The 21,471-nt window shown below is 42.0% G+C and overlaps 1 protein-coding gene across 1 annotated transcript in view; it reads right to left on the bottom strand.

Annotated features, from left to right (window-relative positions):
* HECA (hdc homolog, cell cycle regulator) overlaps nt 1–20,985 on the bottom strand; it is a 46,490-nt gene extending 25,505 nt beyond the window's left edge. Inside the window, exon 1 of the mRNA XM_024249011.2 lies at nt 19,741–20,985. Coding sequence (XP_024104779.1) covers nt 19,741–20,011 — 271 coding nt within the window. The 5' untranslated portion in view covers nt 20,012–20,985. The remainder of the gene's footprint in view (nt 1–19,740) is intronic.
* Nucleotides 20,986–21,471: the final 486 nt, after the last annotated feature.

Below are 21,471 nucleotides of genomic sequence, written 5' to 3'. Positions count from 1 at the left end.
TACCACTGTTTATCTTTTGTACTGTATTTTTACTGTGCCTTTGCTATGTTTCTGTATGTTTAGATGCATAAATACCATTGTGTTCCAATTGCCTACAGTATTCAACAAACCTGCTGTACAGGTTTGTAGCATAGGAGCAACAGGGTATACCATCTGGCCTAGGTATGTAGTAGGCTATACTTTGTATAAGTACACTCTATGATGTACGCCTGATGATGAAATCGCCAAATGACACACTTCTTAGAATGTATCCCTATCATTAAGCAATGCATGACTGTATATATACAACTGTGGAGAAACTGTCCAATCAGTTGTTAAACAATCCTATTTTTAAAGACTTCATGTCAGTCTTTAGTACTGAATTCCAATATTATCCTTGCTTAGGAAAATAAGCTTGATTTTGATTATCCAGATTAATGTCCTCCTTTGTCAGCACAAATATTAAAAATGTGGCAATACTCAAACCTCTTTACTCATAGTTTATCTATGTGATTTTCATTTACCATGTAAATTACAACGCAGTGTAAATGTTGGACCTGCTTCTTCTCTCTTGATGAGCCCCAAAATGGTGCTTGGAGGCCAAAGGCCATGGCTGATTTGGCCCTTTCCCCTTACCTCTGAAATCCCAATGACCTCTGCTGAAAAGACTAATGACTTTACCCCTTCCCTTGTCTGCCCAACAGGTAAAGCATAAAACTGCATGATTAACTGGCAACACAGGTCATCTGTAGACCAGTTACCGATTAGAAAATACAACTCACAACTCCCTGCTGTTCAAAATATTCTAAAAGCTCAACTGATAATAGGTGATATGATGTCTACATATCCCCCAGATCAGAGTTCCAATGGGGCAGTTTGGCCTGCATTGTGTCTTATTAAACCAGTCCAGAGTTTTTTTTTGGAATGTGAATCAGAATACTGTTTTGGTGCAGCACACATTCTCCAGGTAGCTAAGACTCCCTCTCCACCCCATTCATATGCAGTCTGTCCTCTATATCTGTGGGTTTCCACATCCATGGATTTGACCAATTGTCAATGGAAAATATTCATGGAAAAAAAAAGGATGGTTGTGTCTGTACTGAACATACATAGGCTTATTTTTCTTGTCATTATTCCCTAAATACAGTATAACAACTATTTACATAGCAATTACATTGCTTTGATACCACAGAGCTAGGGAAAGGGGGAGGTACTAACCAAGTTAAAACACCACAGCTCACTGTTTTTATTATGATTCAGTCATTTCTCTTGAAAGAACACTCTTAGAATTACTGTAAGCCTTTGGTTAATTTCCAGAGTTCTGAAACAGTTAATTTTGGTAATTCTTGCCAGTGCTCTTATCGCTTTCATGGAGGAGCAAATTTCTGGAGGCCCTTACTCTGCCATCTCAGAAGTCCAACTTAATAAAAATTTAAGTTTATATATATATTTTGTTATAGGAAAATATGATAGGATGATCAATAAAATACTTTTAAGCAGGACAATACCCTGTCTTAGGATCAAATTCTGAGTACAAACTGAATGGAAATAAAGAAAAGAATGTAAAATTTCTATTATTTTTTTAGGCCGGGTGTGGTGGCTCACGCCTGTAATCCCAGCACTTTGGGAGGCTGAGGCGGGAGGATCACCTGAGGTCAGGAGTGACCAGCCTGACCAACATGGCGAAACCTCGTCTCTACTAAAAATACAAAAATTAGCTGGGCATGGTGGCACGTGCCTGTAATCCCAGCTACTCGTGAGGCTGAGGCAGAAAAATCACTTGAACCTGGAAGGCCGAGACTGCAGTGAGCCGAGATCGCACCACTGCACTCCAGCCTGGGCGACGAGAGCAAAATTCCGTCTCAAAAAAAAAAAAATTACATTATTTTTTAAATGGATGATAATGGTTACCAAGTTACTATGATAATTAGGATTCTGTTTGCATAAATTACAATGTTTACAATGAACTGGAAACTGTATCCTCAGCATCTATTTAAGCCTTTAAAAAACTGGGTGTGACAACTTAAAAATTTACAAGAATGCTGGTTTTTTTCTAATTCTCTTAGGAGATACACAGCAAAAAAAGTTTGATTAATACCTTCAGATCGGCATTCTGAAAACTTGACTATGATCACATCATACACACATTCAGAAACCTCAGAAACTCAGACTAATGCTCCAAGTTCTTGGGTCATGTTCAAGGAGCTCCTGTAATTAGGCCCCAGCCTTGCTTTTCCATCTGATCACCAGCTAGGGTAAAGTCTCTGCTTCAGCCTTGGCCCATCCCTGTGGCTGTAACATGGAAATTAGATAAGACACAGGAGTGGACAAAGAAGCTAACTGCAGCCCACTGATGCTCCACACTGTGCCTCAAATTCACAGGGTGTTTAGGAATTATTTCCTATATACTACTATGTACCCACAAAAATTAAAAATAAAAATAAATTTAAAGAATCATTTCCTGATTAACTGGCAAGTATTATTTAAATGAAAACTCGAAAGGTTTTAATATAAATTTCCTCAAATATTTTTAAGAACTTTTTTCTACTAAAAATAAAGACACTAAGCACTACACATAAAGGAAGGCTAGTACTTACAAAAATATTTTATCAACTTGTTTTAATTAGTATAGGAGCTACAATGAGATCGCTTAAGCTTATCTGTCTTAACCTTTGATGTAATTTAACCTCCCCTTATGTTATTTTAGTGTGTGAACCTGCTCCAAAGTGAGTAGCAAATTGAGCACAAGGCAATTACATTGTTAAACACGTTTTTCTTTGCTTACAGTAGGATTTAAACACAAAGCTTTTACTCAGGCAAACCACTCTGTCAAAATAAACATGGTAGCTACACACACACACACACACACACACACACACACACACACACACACACACACACACACACACACACACGCACAACCAACCAACGCTTCAATACAGTTAACAACTTGGGTTTTTAACATTCTCTTAATATATTTAGTCTGTTCTCCTAGACCCACCCTTTTTTTACTTTGAAATTAAAACCCACAAGTTTACCCAGCCTCAAATTCAAACTGAATAAAAAACTACAGGCTTCTATTTTACCTGTTATTTCCATTCTGGCTCTGACACTCTGATCTCAGTAAGAAATCACATCAATAATGACTATAAAGTAGAAGATTCATATTTTCCTTGTCTAATAGAAGCCACGTCAAGACCCAAAAGAATATGGACCCAGAATATGCCTGGTTTAGGCTGAACATCAGGATGAAGATAATGGTGTCATAGTTTATCCTAAATGTTTCTTAAAAGTATCAAAGTTTCACAGAATAGAAATAGGACAATCACTTTGGTCCCGATTCCACATACTCTTTCTGAGCACAGGAAGGCTCCTTTGGTGATGTGCCCAAGGCCATTCAGCTAGTAAGTGGCCTTCTCTCTTGTATTTCCACCCATACTGCACACAGGACAATTGAGAGCACAGAGCCAGCTTATATGGAGAGGCGGTGACCCCACAGCTTTGTGTAACCAGATTGTAGTATGTAGTTCTACAATTAAGAATAGTGTCTTATTCAAAATGTTCAATCCTCATATTAATCCTTAGAGTACTTAAAAAGTAGGTAAGAAAGTAATGGCAAAAATCGCAAATTACTTTTGCACCAACCTAAGTAGACCACGTTAAAAAAGTACTTAAACTCAATTACAGTATAAAGGTTTCCTGACCCCAATCTTTGCACTCCTTAAAAATAATGACAAGTCAATCTGTTCTAGTTAATAGAATTGCTAAACTCAAAAGAGGAGGATTTTCCTTTGAAAGAATGTAAAGAAACACCATTCTCTCAGTATGGAGAATATCAAATTAAGTAGCAGAAAAAGCACTGCCGGGAGAAACAGAAGTTCAGCCTGCCTTGCCTGCATTCTGTTTAGTTAAACGGATTGAGTTAACACACCAACTCCCAAGATAATTTTAAGACTACTGTATTTAAATCAATAAAATCTCAGCACGATGTAGCTAAATTCACTTCTTTATCCTATCCATACCCTAAAATAAATGAAATCCTTACACTCCTTTGTTTTCCACGGGCCTTTTCTGCCCTGCTGAACTTCCTGAAATACACTCTTTCTGCTCCCTGCGTCCCTTCAAAATAACCTGGTAAAATGCTTTATAGTGATCACTCTGGCAGTCATTCTGCTAGGTTCTGGGGAGAAAAGACAAAGCTTTTGCCTGGGGCCACACTGCACGGCCTATTTCTGAAAAGCTGCATCAGCAACCAACAGGCAAGTTATAGAATCTGTTGCAACAAGGAAAAACTTGTCAAAGAAGAGGGCATGTCTAAGTCTTATCCATACTTCAGTAAAAATGAAAAGTAGACTCAACAATCAGTCATGATTGTTGTGAACTAGCAGTTCACATATACTAACTTGAAGCAACTTGCTATAATATGATTTGATTTCAAGGGAGTATTTCATAAAATTTTCTAAGGAAAATTAAGTAAACTTAGAGTTACAGACTCCCATTGATAGTTTAAGCTACTGATATTTTAACTAAATGTTCATTCCTTTTCCAATTATTAACTTTTGTGGAACACAGATATAATTTTATGGTATGACCATTCTCAAAGACTCAAAACTATTCATTTCAAAACCAGAGGGGAAAAATAATATAACATTTGTGAAAAGAGTTACCAAAAAAATCTAAAACTTACTTTCTACTATTATAGAATTTGTTATATTACCTATGATTATATTCAACATATATATATAGTCTAAATGAATTCTAACTCATATGTCCAAAATTGATCAAGAAAAAAATATTTAAAATTAATTATTTAAAAATTACTCAAAGTCATCTTTTTTATCATCTATTTCCTTTTTTTTAGCCCCACTCTCACCCCCAAAGTCATCTTTAGATCACATATATCACAGAACATTAAAATATAAGTTGAGGAAAACTGATTTATTCCAAAGTCAAAAATTTCAAATCTGAATACCACTCATGAATGAAGCTAACAAATTGTTTTTTGTCAGCCTAACCCCAAGAAATATAATGATTCCATATAAAATACTGATACGTACACATGACCAGTATTTCATACCCACAGAAACTGTTTGGATAAAATCTACAATATAGTTTGGTAAATTCACAATTCTATAACCTAATTTAAAATGCAAAACCTAAAAGGGAAGTAAGGAAACCATGAAAGTCTTATGAACATTTCAAAATGCTTTTACAACAACATGCAAACTTCCACTCCATATGGCCCTAGAGGCAGGTAAAGAGGAGAAAGCAGAAAAGCCTGAAGTGAATCAAAATATAAACTATGTGAGGCATAATTACAAATCCAGATGCACACTGTAAATCATGCAGCACAACAGGCCAAAAACAAGGCTCTGCTGATCAAATGGTTAAAATCTAAGTGGACTCTGCTGTTATAACAAAATCAGGAGAGCTCAGGGACAGGATTGATCCACAGATCAGAATGAAAGAATCCCAAAGTCAGCTATGCTCACACTGGTGAAAGAACCCTCCTCAAGGCTTCGGTTACCTCAGTTTCTCCTCACTGTGGGGTCAGAAAGGCCGTTTGCAGTAGCTCCAGAAGGTCTCATTCAAAAAACTGGGCTTGCCCTGAGACCAGCAGGAGAATGAATATTACAGATTCTCTGGGCAAAATTTGCACAGCAAGAGCTCCCAGATCCAAACTTACAGAGAAACGAAAGGCTCCCCCTCAAGCAGCAGAATACAGATTTGGAAGACCGGCATTCACTGCAAACTCCCTGGGCGAAAGCCAACATCTGCACTGGTTCTTCCAACAAATCAGTGTGTGCATTCATCACTGGTTGGGAAGCAGCCACACTACACCACATTACAAACAGAGAACCAAAAACTCACCTAGAAAATACTAAAATCCCCAAATCACGGCACAATGATTTGCTTTTCCAAACAGCTCTATGGTTTGAAAAAGAGCTCGTCACAAACAGTATCACGTCATGCTCACTTTCTGCAGATAAAACTTGGGCTTGGCAAGGTTTGGCAGCCTTGCAAAATGGCAGAGCCAGATCTCCACCTATAACCTGTGTCTCTCAAATCTCACATTTTAGAACAGGAATGAGTTTGGAAACCTCTTCCAAATCACAGACATCTGAGAAGGCACAAAGGTTCCCTGGATCAGCATGATGCATGGTGTGTGAATAAACTCTTGGTTCAATTGAGTGCTATGTTCTCATTTTATTAATATACACATGTAATTTCAGTTCAAGTGCCAGAAGGAGAAAAATGAGAACTTTCTTATGATTCAGCATTTAAGTCTGTTATCATGAGCAACTTATGGGCAATTTAGCTTAAGAGGCCTCAGTTTGCAGCCTGGTTCTTGAGAAGAGGCAATTACAAGTAAATAATGAGTCTTTATCTACAAGTGTCAAAGTCCTACATAGCTGGAAAAAAAACTACAAGGGATTTTAGAAATGTGCAAGAAGAGATGGGTATTGAGCACTGGAGCTCAGCTATTGACTCGACAGCAGTGAGTGGCCAGAGACTTGGAGAGGAGGTAAGGGAGGGCAGCAGGAGTTGCAACCAATTTTTTTTTGTTTGTTTGTTTTTTGGAGACAGAGTCTCCCTCTAATGCCCAGGCTGGAGTTCAGAGGCATGATCTCAGCTCACTGCAACCTCTGCCTCCTGGGTTGAAGCGATTCTCCTGCCTCAGCCTCACGAGTAGCTGGGAACAGGCATGCGCCACCATGCCCAGCTAATTTTTGCATTTTTAGTAGTGACATGGGGTTTCACCATGTTGGCCAAGTTGGTCTCAAACTCTTGACCTCAAGTGATCTGCCTGCCTCGGTCTCCCAAAGTGCTGAGATTACAGGCGTGAGCCACCACACCCGGCGGGTTGCAACCAATTCTGAGAAACAGAGTCTTCCAAATTAAAAAGTAAACACAACCTCATAAATGTAATAGCATTATTGTGCACTGGTATACAAATGAACTCAAAGTTGCTAACTTTATGCCATGCTCAAACTGCTTTGCCTACAAGTAATTTCACAACTTGCCTCACACTCCCTTACCTTTACCTTTATTTCGATGTGGATGTTAACGTAATCATACAAAACTGTAAAATTTCTAACCAGCAAAGACAACCATAAACAAGGCTGAAAGGCAAACAATAAACTAGGGAAAGCGTATGTCAAAAAGTACCCTGAATACACAAACACTTTGTGAAAATCAGTAAGAACACAAATACCCTGTCAGTAAAATGAACAAAAATCACAAACAAGAAAAAAATGCAAATGGTCAATATAAAAAGATATTCACTGATGATCCAAAAAATGCAAATATTATGACAATGAGATGTGATTTTTCATCCATCTGATTGGCAAAGATGAAAACGGTAATCAAAATTTACATTACAGAGTACAAAGGAACTGCACCGCCACTGATGTTTTAAACTGGCAAACCTCGTCTGTAGGAGCAGTTTGGCAATATATATCAAACCAGTGATCCTACTGCTAGGACTTTACCCTAAAGATAATCACATGCTAGTTATGAACTCTGGTCCATTAAGAACAGGAAGTGCCAGTTCAAATGTTCACAATCTCCCAAGCCAAGACCAGGAAGTCCTTCTGTGATAGAAGGATCAGATCAACATACGTGTACAATGTGTGAGTAAAGTGCTTCCTTGGTCAAGTATTTTCTTGTTTTACAAATGTGATTTCAGTTCAAGTACCAGAATGACAAGCATAAGGCTCTTTTCTTTTTTTAGACAGCATCTCGTTCTGTCACCCAGGCTAGACGCAGCTCACTGCAACCCTTTCCTCCTAGGCTCAAGCGATCCTCCCACCTCAGCCTCCCGAGTAGCTGGGACTACAGGCACACATCACCACATCCAGCTAATTCTTGTATTTTTGCAGAGGCAGGGTTTTGTCATGTTGCCCAGGCTGGTTTCGAACTCCTGGACTCAAGTGTTTCACCCACCTCAGCCTCCTAAAGTGCTGGGATTACAGGCATGAGCCACTACGGCCGACCCATAAGACCTTTTAAAAGTAATGTAAATGTCCCTATTCAGTATAAAAACCATATTGGTGTTTTTACACTGAATTTCAGTCCTCTCCTTTAAAAATCTGCATATAGTTTTTCATTATTTATGTACGTATGTGTGTGAGTCAAGATGGACCCAACATCAACAAGATTCCAACTATAAAGCATGGGGGGTCAGGCACACTTCCCTACAGCCAAGCCTTTTCTGCAAGAAGGGAAAGGCCATCTCTGAAGCTTAGTGTCCTCATACTCAAATGTAGACTGTAGACTACAGGTGTCACACCTGACTCCTATTAAACACTCAAAAAGGGGAGCTGTGGCAACTTCACTGTTCCTGTCACTAGGAATGGCTGCTTCTCCTTTCTGTAAGTTCTACAGCCCCAACACACCAATCACCCAGGAGTCTTCCCTAATTTGCTTCTGCACTACAGCACATCACCTTCGCTACTAAAACTATATGCCTAACATAGTGGAACTGTATCATTACCGAGGTAAAGAAAGTCACTGTGACACGTAGGCACTGCCCAGTAAGAACGGATCCAAGGAGCTGGAAACCATTTGGAAGAATTCTTTGAGCTTCCTTGTGTTTTCAGGCATGTACACTTCTGTCTCCACCACAGCAGGCACTTCTTATTTTTAAATGCCAGGCCCTCTTCATGGCTTCTGGCAGCACTGTTCTGGGCTCTCCGTGTCTGTTCATTGACACCTATCACCAGCCACCTCAGGCTCCCACTCTCAGATTACAGACTGTACCCGCTGCCAATCAAAAATAGCCAGAACTTGATTCTGTACATTTCTGTTTCGACTTCTGCCCACTGAGCTGTGTTAGGCATAACAACTAGTGTGTTACCTTAATAAGAAGTTGTGTTATACTAAATATTACACTGAAATAAGCATCACACTCAGGAGTGCTGATTTATAAAGCGAAAACAAAGTTTGTGACTCAGTTTCAACATTAGTGTCCAAAGACTCTCCTGAGATGACTTTATAACTTGAAGGGACATGATCTAAAGTATTATCAAACCTATGCTTACCCCTAGGGAAAAACATACATTTTCAATGTGGCAAGTAGCTGCTTAACTTACCTGAGCAATTTGATACCTTACTAACTTTTGTCTGAATTCATCCTCTTGATCAGTGTTATGAAGGAATAGATCTTAAGGCATTCTATTTTTAATGAATTTCCAATAAAATGAAATAAAGAGAAATGTGAATTGTGACACCTGGACCATCTTTTCCTATCCGACTATCTGTAATTGTTCTTGGTGGGGGGGGGGGGTTAATATGATTTGAGTGGCAATATATTGTGAGGGGGTCCAGAATATGCCACTGTGGCATAAAAATTAAAGAGCTGAAAGTGATTAAGTTCCTGAAATCTCTTACTGGCCTAAAAGCAGAGGCTCTCAAAAAGAATTCAATTAACATAAATCCCCTCCCCAAGAGCAACCAAGGAAGAGCGACTTATCATCAGAGATGAAAAGTCTTCACACCACACCAAGCTGATATTACCACAGAACTATCGCATCTTTCATCTATTCTCCTAAAGGCCCACTTATCTTTCCAAAAAGTCCTTTGTTTTCCCATAAGTTCCCTTTTCTCCCCTCCCCTTCCCCTATTAAAATAACATACAAGCCCCTACTTCTAACCATTCCTTTGACTCACATTTTTCTATGATTAAATGTCTTTTATCTTGCAATCTGTCTCTTGTCAATTTAATTTGCAGACCCTCAATCACTAAGCCTAAGAGAGTAGAGAAAGTTTTTCCTCCTTGACTATTTAAATCTATGAAATACACTATATTATGTGTATATATGAGAACAATGCTAACTCTCATTAAATGCTATCTAAGCAATTATATGACTACATTTAACACTTCATCTTCCTCTTTCCTCACTTTTCTTTAAGCTTCCTCTTAATATCTTTGTTTCTCACTCTTAGACTTTTCAAGTATTATCCTTATCTGTACAATTTAGCAAAAGTAATTTGTCTGAAAAATCGTACTATTTTAAAGTATTAGAAATGCTACTGACTTTTTGCTAGTTTATAAAAAGCTCTCAAGTACAATTAAGCTAAAACATCCTGTTGATTAAATAAAGCAAGTTGCTATTTCGCTAACCACTGAAAACTGGAAGCTTTCTGAAATATACAAAATTAAAACACACAGTCACTCTGTACAAAATAGCATCTCCTCTCACCAGAGTTTATTGTTTTAAAAACTGGTAAGATGTTGACAAAAATAAAATGACGAACCAAGATAATTAGTACAACTTGGCACAGAGATATACACTTTCTACCTAGGTATGAAAAATAAACCATAGGGACAAGCCCCTGTCTCTAGAGAAAATCTTACTTGCTCAAATGGTCCCAATCCCTCCCACTGGCATCTAGTTCTCTGATGTTAACCTCAATTAGTAACCTCACATGGCTCAGAAAGCACTGGGCTGCTGCTGCCCACAATTAAGATAGGCTTTCCATACAGCAGTCTTGGATCCTGTGACACTGTCATCCTGGGCAGAAAAGCAGCATGTGCCATGTGCCCTCTGCTTCATTGAAAAACCACAATTGAGGGTCCATGGCAGGCTCCACCTCCAATCCTTTATTAGTTGTATTAAAAGATACTCATTCTGTTAAAATGTATAATTTTACAAACTTATCAACAACCTATGATTACCCCCTTTTCAAATTCAGCTGACCATGCTTATAAACCTTGCTTATAAACCTAGGTGGGTGTCCTTGCTTATAAACCTAGGTGGGTGGTTCTCCACTGGCTACAAACATCCAGATTTGACTGTCTGACCCAGCCCCCTTTCCAGCCTCCAGTCCTACCACGGCGCCTGACACCGGCCACATTAAACTCCTGGAGCAACCAGAACTCAAGGCCCTTTTTCACTTCCCTCTGTTTGGAATATCCTTCCTCTATCTTTAGAATTCACTGTCTCTCTTCCTGCAAGACTCAGCTCAAATGTCCCCTCCTCCAGGAAACATCATTTTCCCCACTGGGTATCCACAGTACATTATCATGGCTCCTGTTGTTTCCATGTCTCTCTGCCAGCTTCACAGTGAGCCCTGGATGGTGTGGATTCTGATCCCCCCAAGCATAATTTAACATTGTACTTCTCAGTCATAGGAGACAATAGGTGCATAATAAATATGTAGTAAATGGATGAGTATATAAACAATGAATTAGGATCTAATGAATGAGGATTTAATGAATCCAGTAGTTGCCTGGAGAGAGGGAAGGATCCTGTGTTTAATTCTCAGTAAAACTAAGCCCTGGCTGATCCCCCAAAGTACATCCTGGGCTCCTCACCTCCTTTCAGCTACACAACCCCACATACTCATTTGAATTCTCCATCTTCAAATCCAATACTTATATTTAACCCAATATTTTGCCACATATGCTCCTGCTCTTTCACAGCTGCCCTTGTTTAATACATGGAATAACTTACTTGCATTTCTTTCTTTCTTTTTTTTTTTTTTTTTTTTGAGACGGAGTCTCGCTCTGTCACCAGACTGGAGTGCAGTGGTGCAATCTCGGCTCACTGCAATCTCCATCTCCCGGGTTCAAGCGATTCTCCTGCCTCAGCCTCCCGAGTAGCTGGGATTACAGGCATGTGCAACCACATCCAGCTAATTCTTTTGTTCTTAGTAGAGATGGGGTTTCACCATGTTGGCCAGGATGGTCTCGATCTCCTGACCTTGTGGTCTGCCTGTCGGCCTCCCGAAGTGCTGGGATTGCAGGCGTGAGCCACCACGTCTGGCAGCATTTATTTCTGTATAAGGAAGATGTACCCAGTTTTACATGTTGCTTTTTGTTTGCTTATTTTTAGCTAAATCATCTGATTTTTTCCCAGTAAACTATGATAAGAAAGAGAAGATGGGGGAAGAGTAGATAATAATTTTGGGTCAAAGCAGTGCTTGAATAAAAAATTCCATGGTACTATAGTCTTTTTCCACCTTAATGTCTCTCAGTGTCTGTTCTTAACAGCACAATGGCTTAACAAGATTTTTAGTTGGATAAGGTTGAACAAACCACAAAATGTACAAAGCTGTTGTTGACAGGGCTCATATCTGCCAGGCCCTGTGCCAGCATCTTTCACGTATACTGTTTTCCTTCAAAAACACACTCCAAAGAATTGCATTTAGAAAACAGAGGCTGAGAAAGGTTAAATAACCTGCCCCAAAGTCACTCTGCTATAGCATAAGTTATGGCACCTAGCTTTATACCCAAGCCTGAAGTACCCAGTCTTTTTTCACTAAAGCTTTAAAAACTCCAGACCTGACTTTATAAGATTAGAATCATGATGCAGACAGAATTTCAAAGGTCTATGCTTTCATCTTCACTAACTTTATCACCAGTTACTAAAATATCATCTACCATTATTACTTTTGTTTTTGAGACGGAGTCTCATTCTGTCGCCAGGCTGCAGTGCAATGGCACGATCTCAGCTCACTGCAACCTCCGCCTCCTGAGTTCAAGTGATTCTCCTGCCTCAGCCTCCCAAGTAGGTGAGATTACAGGAGCCCACCACCATGCCCAGCTAATTTTTGTATTTTTAGTAGAGAAACACGGTTTCAGCATGTTGGTCAGGCTGGTCTCGAACTCCTGACCTCATGATCCGCCCGCCTCAGCCTCCAAAAGTGCTGGGATTACAGTCGTGAGCCACCATTGCCTGGCCACCATTACTACTTTTTAAAATCTCTGTTTGCTACCAAATCACTAAAGACTACAGAAGTCTCCAACAGAAATACATCCAGCCTTGGAAAGTCCCCCTATGTATGACAGCATCTGCTCCAAATTCCGGATGCAAATGGGGCCCTCCAGTTACTGAGACATTTTGAAGAATTTGCTGAGCAATTCTCCAGCATGCCTTTAAAACAACCAGGGAATGATGAGACCATGGGGAAAAGCACTCTGACCACAGCAATGTCAAACTGGTACAACCTTTCAATAGGGCAATCTGTCAGCATGTATTAAAAGTCATGAGAATATGCATATCCTTTGATATAGCAAGTCCACAGGAAGAATTTTTCCTAAGTACATGCTATGGTTTGAATGTTTGTGTCCCTCCAAGATTCATGCTGAAACTTAATCCCCAGTGCAACAGTATTATGAGGTGGAGCCTTTAGAAGGTGTTTAGGCCATGGCCAGTCGCGGTGGCTCACACCTGTAATCCCAGCACTTTGGGAGGTCAAGGCGAGTGGATCACGAGGTCAAGAGATCGAGACCATCCTGACCAATGTGGTGAAACCCTGTCTCTACTAAAAATACAAAAAATTAGCCGGGCGTGGTGGCAGGTGCCTGTAGTCCCAGCTACTCGGGAGGCTGAGGCAGGAGAATGGTATGAACCCAGGAGGTGGAGCTTGCAGTGAGACGAGATCGTGCCACTGCACTCCAGCCTGGGCGACAGAGCGACACTCCATCTCCAAAAAAAAAAAAAAAAAATTAGCTGGGCATGGTGGCACGTGCCTGTAGTCCCAGCTACTAGGGAGGCTGAGGCAGGAGAATCGCTTGAACCTGGGAGGTGGAGGGTGCAGTGAGCTGAGATCAAGCCACTGCACTCCAGCCTGGCGACATAGTGAGACTCTGTCTCAAAAAAAAAAAAAAAAGAAGATGTTTAGGCCATGAGGGCTCTCATGAACGGGATTAGATCCCTCATAAAAGTGCTTGAAGGAACAAATTCATCCCTTTCACCTTTTCTGCCATGTGAGGATGCTGTGATTCTCACCAACTACAGAATCTGCTGGCTGTGACCTTGGACTTCCCAGCTGCTAGAACTGTGAGAAATACATTTCTATTGTTTATAAATTATCCAGACTGAGGTATTTTGTTGTGGCAGCAGAAACAAACTAAAACATGAAGTAATTAAGTGGACAAATGCCCAGAAATATATGAATAAGAACCTAAAGGTAAACAATAGTGGAATGATCAAATTTCCAAGGTGCAGACATATGATGATACACCTGTATATTTACTGCTCTGCTAAAATGTCCACAAACTATTCTAGGTATAAAAATCAGATTATAAAATATATGATCTTTTTGCAGAAACTATATATGTACTTTTAAAAGTTTTGTGAGAAAAAAATTAAAGGCTGCAAGAACATATATGAAAATATTAATAATGTTGATCTCTTAAGTGGTGGAATTATGTGTTTAACCAGAAAGGCAAAGAAAGCTTTTTTTCTACAATGCTTATTTTATTACTGGTAAAATAATAAAATAACACAATATTTTCGAATAAATAAAACCCTTAAAAATGCCAAAGAGGGCCGGGTGCGCTGGCTCACGCCTGTAATCCCAGCATTTTGGGAGGCCGAGGTGGGTGGATCTCGATGTCAGGAGATCAAGACCATCCTGGCTAACACGCAGAAACCCCGTCTCTACTAAAAATACAAAAAATTAGCCAGGCATCATGGCGGGTGCCTGTAGTCCCAGCTACTCGGGCAGCTGAGGCAGGAGAATGGTGTGAACCTGGGAGGTGGAGCTTGCAGTGAGCCGAGATAGTGCCACTGCACTCCAGCCTGGGTGACAGAGCGAGACTCCATCTCAAAAAACCAAAATGCCAAAGAGTCGGTGATCAAAATCAGTTAGGGCAGATTTTTTTTTTTTCTGTAAAGAATCTCTTCTGATACCTTCAAGTTCTTTAAATTATTCATAGCTAAAAGCCTGAAGTAAACTCATAGGAGGATTAAGCTGCAAGAGATTTTCCCATTTTATCTCCCGTTTTCAATTCTCCATGGAATGAAATATATTCCTGGACTTACAGGAAAATTGACATTGAAGGTTCAGTTTCTAGAACTTAAGGACAGGTCACAGATCCTGTAACAAGTAAAGAATGAGAGAAAGACGAGACTGCACATAGAGCACCATGAACAGCGCACAGCAGAGCTCTTCACTTTAATACACAAAGTGTACAGGAAGAATCTTTGATGCATGAGGCAATATTTTCTGCCAATCTCCATTAAAAAGGTGGATTTCAAAAGGCAACATCCAAAGGCAAATAATTCTTGAGACCCAAAAAACTGACTTCTAGATAAGGCAAGAAAATGTTTTCTAAGATTATAATGGTAACCTATATACCTTAGATCCTCAACAGATATTCCTGATTTGAAAATAAACAGCAAGCAAACATTTTTCATTTTCCTACTGATGGATATAGGTAATTTAAATGTAGTAGGAATTAAAGTATACATCTAAAAAGAAACTATTTAAAATATACTACAAACCTGGGTTATAAAAAGAGTCTTTAGTGGCCTAAATATGCAGCAAAATACAAATCCTGTGCATAGGGAACAGGTGGTACTCCAAAAAAATCTACTTGTAAACAGATATATGGAATTCAGAACCCATTTTCCCATGGAAACATTGTTATAATGGTGGTTAATTCCCAGTCTCTTCCAAAAAGCCTATTTAGTTGTTAGTGAGAAATATTTATCCCACACCTGTGTTTTATGTGAATGGTACTGGTGGTCTAAATGAAGACATCCATAATGCTAGGGGAATAAGAATGGCTCTCCTTTCACTCAGAGCTGAAGCTTCTCAGCAGAGTCCCTCTCCATAAAGGGTTTCCAGGTAAAGAGATGCCACCCTCAAGGTCATACTCTCTTCCTGGGGGGAGGCCAAGTCCAAATGACCAGTCAACTGGGAGTTGGGGGAGTGTGTGGAAGAAGGCCCTGCCCCTATTATTTAAGGTGAGATAACTCTGAAAGGCCATCCCACCTCCAGAGCTCCCCAAGAGAGGATCAACTGGGGTCTCTGTTACAGATGCATCACAGTTCAACTCCTGCTTCTGCCCAATCCTGCTTCCTTCCCTCCTCCACTAGGAATGATGCCAACAGCACTCTCCAGTAAACCTCCAGCACGTGTATCTCTGCTCAGGCTATTTCCAGGATCTACGACAAACAGCTAATACTTCATAAGCTGGTACTATAAGTCAGACACTGTTCTAATCTATCTAATGTATGTAATCTATTTATTTTAAATAGATTTTAAATATTTTATTATTTTAAATATTAAATTAAAATAAAAATTATTTTATTTTAAATATTTAAATATTTTAAATATATTTAATAGATACATACAGATACTTTACTACATCTGTATGGGTAGGTACTACAATCCCATTTTACAAAGCAGAAACCAAGGCTCAGAGAAGTTAAATGACTTGCCCAAGGTCATTTGACAAGTAATTTGAGAAGCCAGGATTTGAATCTAGGTCCACCAAATGGAAAGCCAATCTCTATGCAAACGAACTCCATCTGCTAGAAACAGTTCCATGAATTAAGGCAGACTCTGCTGCCCATGGGTTCTAGAGGCAGTAAGGAATGAGTGGAGTGATGAACCATGGTCATCCAATAACAGGAATTTACAAAAGTACTTAAGATCCAGGCCCAATGAAAACTAGATATACTACGATCAAGGTTTCAAATATTTTTAGGCCTGATGCAAAAATGCAGAGGCCTAATGGAACCAGAATGAAACTACATATCTACCTTTTGATAACTAGATTCTAAATATAACCATTGGTAATCTTGTGTACCTACAATGAAAATGCAAACAGTATGTGCAGACAGATTACTATGTAGGAAAAAGATGGGGTGGTCTTTTACTCCAATCCCTGAAAAATAAGCCTCATAAACTAGTATCTTAAAATTAGTATCTAATAAATGTCTTATTAGTGGTATGATATCCTAAGAATATTAAACTTGTTCAAGATGCACGACTGCAGCCAGTTCAACTTCTCCAACCACAACTATACCGCAACTTCCCCAAGCTCTCCCTAGCTAGTAATCTTCCTTTATAGAATAAGTATTTATTTATGCCCACTTGACAAACTGAACAACTAAAAGCTAATATTGCCCTGCTCTGGTGGCCACACTGCCCAAGAGCCACAAAACACAAAACTATTCTATGAACTCCAAACAACTACAAATAAACACTATTAATTTTAAGCGAAGTCATTAAGTTTGCATGTTTGCAGATGTAGGTAGCTGACTTGAACAGTGAAAACAATTTACAAGTTTCAAAGAATATCAAGTACCTCCTTTCTTGTAATAATTACTTGATTTGTAATTTCTGTAATTACAAAATCTAATGTCACAGTTAAGTAAAAAATTGAAATACACTTAAAACTACTACCAATAATAATTTTAACATTAAAAATCCAAATATTGGTCCTTAGTTGATTTTGAGAATTATGCGTCTCTTGCCCCTTCCTCTTTAAAAATTCACCAGTAACATCTCTCCCAAACCCCTATCTTATAAACTATAGCTTTAAATAGCAAAGAAAAAAACAAAGAAAGAAAAGAAAAGAAAAAGGCATTTGATCTTGCACACAGGAGTCCTCAGCATCCAAGTTCAGTTATCACCAACTGCAGAACTGAGGGGGGGTTCTTCAAATTAAGGTGAATCATTCACGAAGACTTCACATCACGTCAGAAACAAGAATCGGGCATCATAAAATTTGGCTCACTCCTCTAATATAAGTTACATCCTCTGACCCTGACTATGGGAATGTTGGCCCATTCCTTTTTCTCCCCGCCTTTCACTTAATAAAATAAGCTCCTAATCAGAAACAGCTCTTCACATACACTGTGCTGCTAAATATACTTAAGTTTGCCACTTCAGAGAATAATAGGGGCCCCTTAACCAGTTTGTTATGTACAAACTAGGAGGTACAAGTAGCCTAAGAAAAAAATTTCCTCATGCCACCTTGAAGTGGACGAATCTTTTGGAGCAAGAAAAAAAAGGAAACTGCGAACTTGAAGCTTCCACATAGGCCAAAAAAAAAAAAAAAGGAGCGGGTAGGGGGGTGGGCAGAGCAAACCAAAACCGCCACCAGAACAGGAATGCAAGCTCCCTGAGGACCGGGATGTCTCGTCTTGATTACCGCTGGATCCCTTAGTATTGAACACGGTACTTGCAACACTGCAGGTAATCTTTTTTAAATGAATAAACGAAAGCTGTCATCATTGTTCATGCACTCTTTGTGAGAAACTTTAAGCTCATTATACATGTAACCTTTAAAATAACAAGAACTGGGAGCATAATAGGGAAGGGGCACTCTGAGCCTCTCAATAACACTAGGAGGGAGCCAGGGTAATTTTTTTTCAAGCTTACACATGAGGAAATTGAGGTTCTAGAAGACTGACCTTTCCAAGATGACGAAGCTCTAAATGGCTGAGCTAGGAGTCTGTCCTACCCAGAATCTGAGCACCTTTCTCACTGCCACATCAATACCAAAATGAAGGTTAAAGCCAGGAGAAAAACAGAAGAACATGAAGAACACAGGCTACCCAAAACTAGTATTCTGAAACATTCACAAACGGGGTAAGTTTGTTTCTGAAAATAAATAAATAAATCTTCCTATTTCAATTTTGCAGAGACACAGCCAACCGGGCCTACAGTTCTAACAGGCGACACTCAGCCGCCTATGTTCAGAGCACCGTACGCTGCTTGTAAGTGCAGGTGCCCTGTTTAAAAAGTGCCTGATCTGGCTGGGCGTGGTGACTCACGCCTGTAATACCAGCAGTTTGGGAGGCCGAGACAGGCGGATCACGAGGTCAGGAGTTCGAGACCAGCCTGACCAATATGATGAAACCCTGTCTCTACTAAAAATAACAAAAATTAGCCGGGCGTGGTGGCGGGCGCCTGTAATCCCAGCTACTCGGGAGGCTGAGGTAGGAGAATCGCTTCAGACCGGAAGACGGTGGTTGCAGTGAGCCGAGATTGCGCCACTACACTCCAGCCTGGGCGAAACTGCAAACTCCGTCTAAAAAAAAAAAAAAAAAAAGTGCCTGATCTACATAAAGAATGGCTTCAAAAGCTGAAGCTGTAAATTAAAAGCCAGATATAACAATTCAAATCTCCCTTCATTAAAATACCTACGGTGTCTTCCTGGAAAAAGTGCCTGACTAGAGGAATTCAAACAACTGTCCAAATAAGTAAAAGTGTTTGCCCAGCACCTTATAACGAAAACCATGGCTCTGTAATGAGAACAGAAATCCTGTCACATCTGGGCCAGTTCCTAAGTGTCCCCTCAAAAGGAGCATTCAGGCACTACCTAAGATTATGAGGCTTCCTTCTGAAAATGTTAAGCAGAATGACATAGAGAATGATTTTTCTTTTCTTTTTTTTTTTTTTTTTTTTTTAAACTCTGGGCTGAGAACGGAAGTCAAGTTCAGATTCTCTTCCTTCCTCAAGCAAGCCAAAAAATTAAAGAGCGAACACAGAGGCCCTAAATGTCTCGAGGCCTCTTCACCTGTGGCGATCGACGCAGCAAGCCTGGGTGTGCTAAGAATTGAGGCTCTCCTTCACTTCGGGGGTTACGGGTGGCCTTGGAGGCACCGGGAAAAATTAACCGGTGCCTAAGTTTTCAATCGGATCATTCTTCTCAACTTAGGCGGCTCTTTCCTCCCTTCCTTCCTCCCTTCGGCCCGGCACACACGGCGGGGCAGTGCCAGCCCGGGCAGCAGGCTGGGCCCGAGGGCAGCGCTGCCGCAGCCAGGAGCCCCTCAGAGTGTGGGACGCGGGCTGCCCCCCGCGCGGACACCCGGCAGGGGCCGCAGATCCGTCCCCGCCGCCAGGCGTGGGGACCGCGAAGGGGCAGCCGCGGCGGGGCGGAGGGGCGGGGTGAGCACTTCCTGACTCTCGCATTGTCCACGCACCGCCCGCGCCACCCAGGGCCCCGCCACCGCGCCGTCCCCGTCGGGGAGGAAGTTGGCGCTCGCCCCGCCAGCCCCGTCTTACCGTTTTTGGCATCGCCCGCGGCCGCAGCCCCCGCGGCGGCCGCAGCGTTCGCGGCGCCAGTCCCCGCGCCTCCAGCGCCCGCCGCGCCTCCGGCGCCCGGCGCGCCCGCCGCCGCCGCCCCGCAGCCGGCCGCCGCCGCCAGGGCCCCCACGGCCGCCGCTCCCGCCGCGCCCGCCGCTGCCAGGGCCCCGGCTCCATTTTCCTGCTCGTCGCCGCTGCTGTTGGCGCGCTTGTTTTTGCGGCCGCCTTTGCTGTTTTTGGGGTTGGGCATCTCGCTCGCTAGCGTCCAGGTAGGTGCCCGGCGTCAGCGAAGGCGGATCCCAGCGGCACGGCCGCTCCCGGCCCTGCGCGAAGCCGGCTCGGGGAAAGAACGGAGGGCGCGAGCCGGAGGTTCCCTCGACTCCCGTCTAGCCGCACGGCCCGTGCCGCGCCATCCCGGCCGCCGCGCCCTCTCCGGCTTCCTGGAGCCGGCACGCGGCCACCCGAGGCTGGCAGCCGCGCGGGCGCTGCGGGCCCGGGGCGCAAGCGAGACGCTCCCGAGCCGGAGGGAAAAGGCGGGTCTCCGGCTTGTTTTGATTCGGCTGCACTGACACGCTCTGGGCCCGCCCCCTCCCGTGACGACACTGGGGATTCGGCCTGGCCGCGCCCACCAGGTGACCTCACGGCTGACGGGACCGCCCGCGTGACGTCACGCCCCGCGCGGGGCCGGCTCACCTCAAGTGACGTCATCCAGGCGTCCCCACCCCGGCCTCCTGCACTCCCGGGCCTTCGTGAGCTGCCCTTCTTGACTTGCTCCACCCGCCAGTGCAGTGGCATGTGGAGTTCTTCGGTGGCCTCCTGGCCTTAATGTAATTGAGGCTTAGAACAGTATGGTCTGGAAAAATAAGCTGTGACTAGAGCAAGAATGGAAAACAAAGGATTTTGGATTAATAGCTCATTCAAAGGCTATGCCTTTCAGTAACAGTAATTAAAGAAACAGGGGACCGGGCGCGGTGGCTTATGCCTGTAATCCCAGCACTTTGGAAGGCCGAGGCGGGTGGATCACGAGGTCAAGAGATCGAGACCATCCTGGCCAACGTGGTGAAACCCTGTCTCTACTAAAAATACACACACAAAAAAAATTAGCTGGGCGTGGTGGCGTGCGCCTGTAGTCCCAGAAACTCGGGAAGCTGAGGCAGGAGAATCACTTGAATCTGGGATCCGAGATCGCGCCACTGCACTCCAGCTTGAGCAACAGAGCGAGACTCTCTCAAAAAAAAAAAAGAAAGAAAGAAAAAGAAAAAAGAAAAGAAAAGAAAAAGAAACCGGGTAGAGTTCCCAGACAATGGGGATGAACACCAGGGTCCTGAATGGGAAGCCTTCACAGTCTGGTAGTGAAAACAATTCACTCAAACAAGACCCATCATCCAGGGATGTAACTAGATGTTGCCTGGACTCTGAAGCAGTCCCTGCTTGGGGGGAACCCATCCCTATGCATAGGGCTGAGTTGTCCTGAAAGATAGTGAAAGATAGGTAGCCAGGTTATGAGCAGTAGGTGATTAGGTGACACCTGTGAAGACAGGCAATATGAGGGCAGGGGACCCCTGGGAAGAGCTCCCCTTGATCTCTTTCTGCAATTCTATTCTACCTTTTCGGCCAACTCCTTCCCTTCCTTCAGGTCTCAGCTCAAATACATCACTTCCACAGAGACCTTCCCAGGAGAGCTGTCAGAAGTTCCACCCTGTTATTTTC

This window comes from Pongo abelii, chromosome 5 (assembly GCF_028885655.2).
Source record: "Pongo abelii isolate AG06213 chromosome 5, NHGRI_mPonAbe1-v2.0_pri, whole genome shotgun sequence".
In the NCBI taxonomy this organism is placed as follows: Eukaryota; Metazoa; Chordata; class Mammalia; order Primates; family Hominidae; genus Pongo; species Pongo abelii.
Note: the sequence above shows the minus strand (reverse complement) of the source record. Positions and strands in the feature narration are given on the sequence as shown.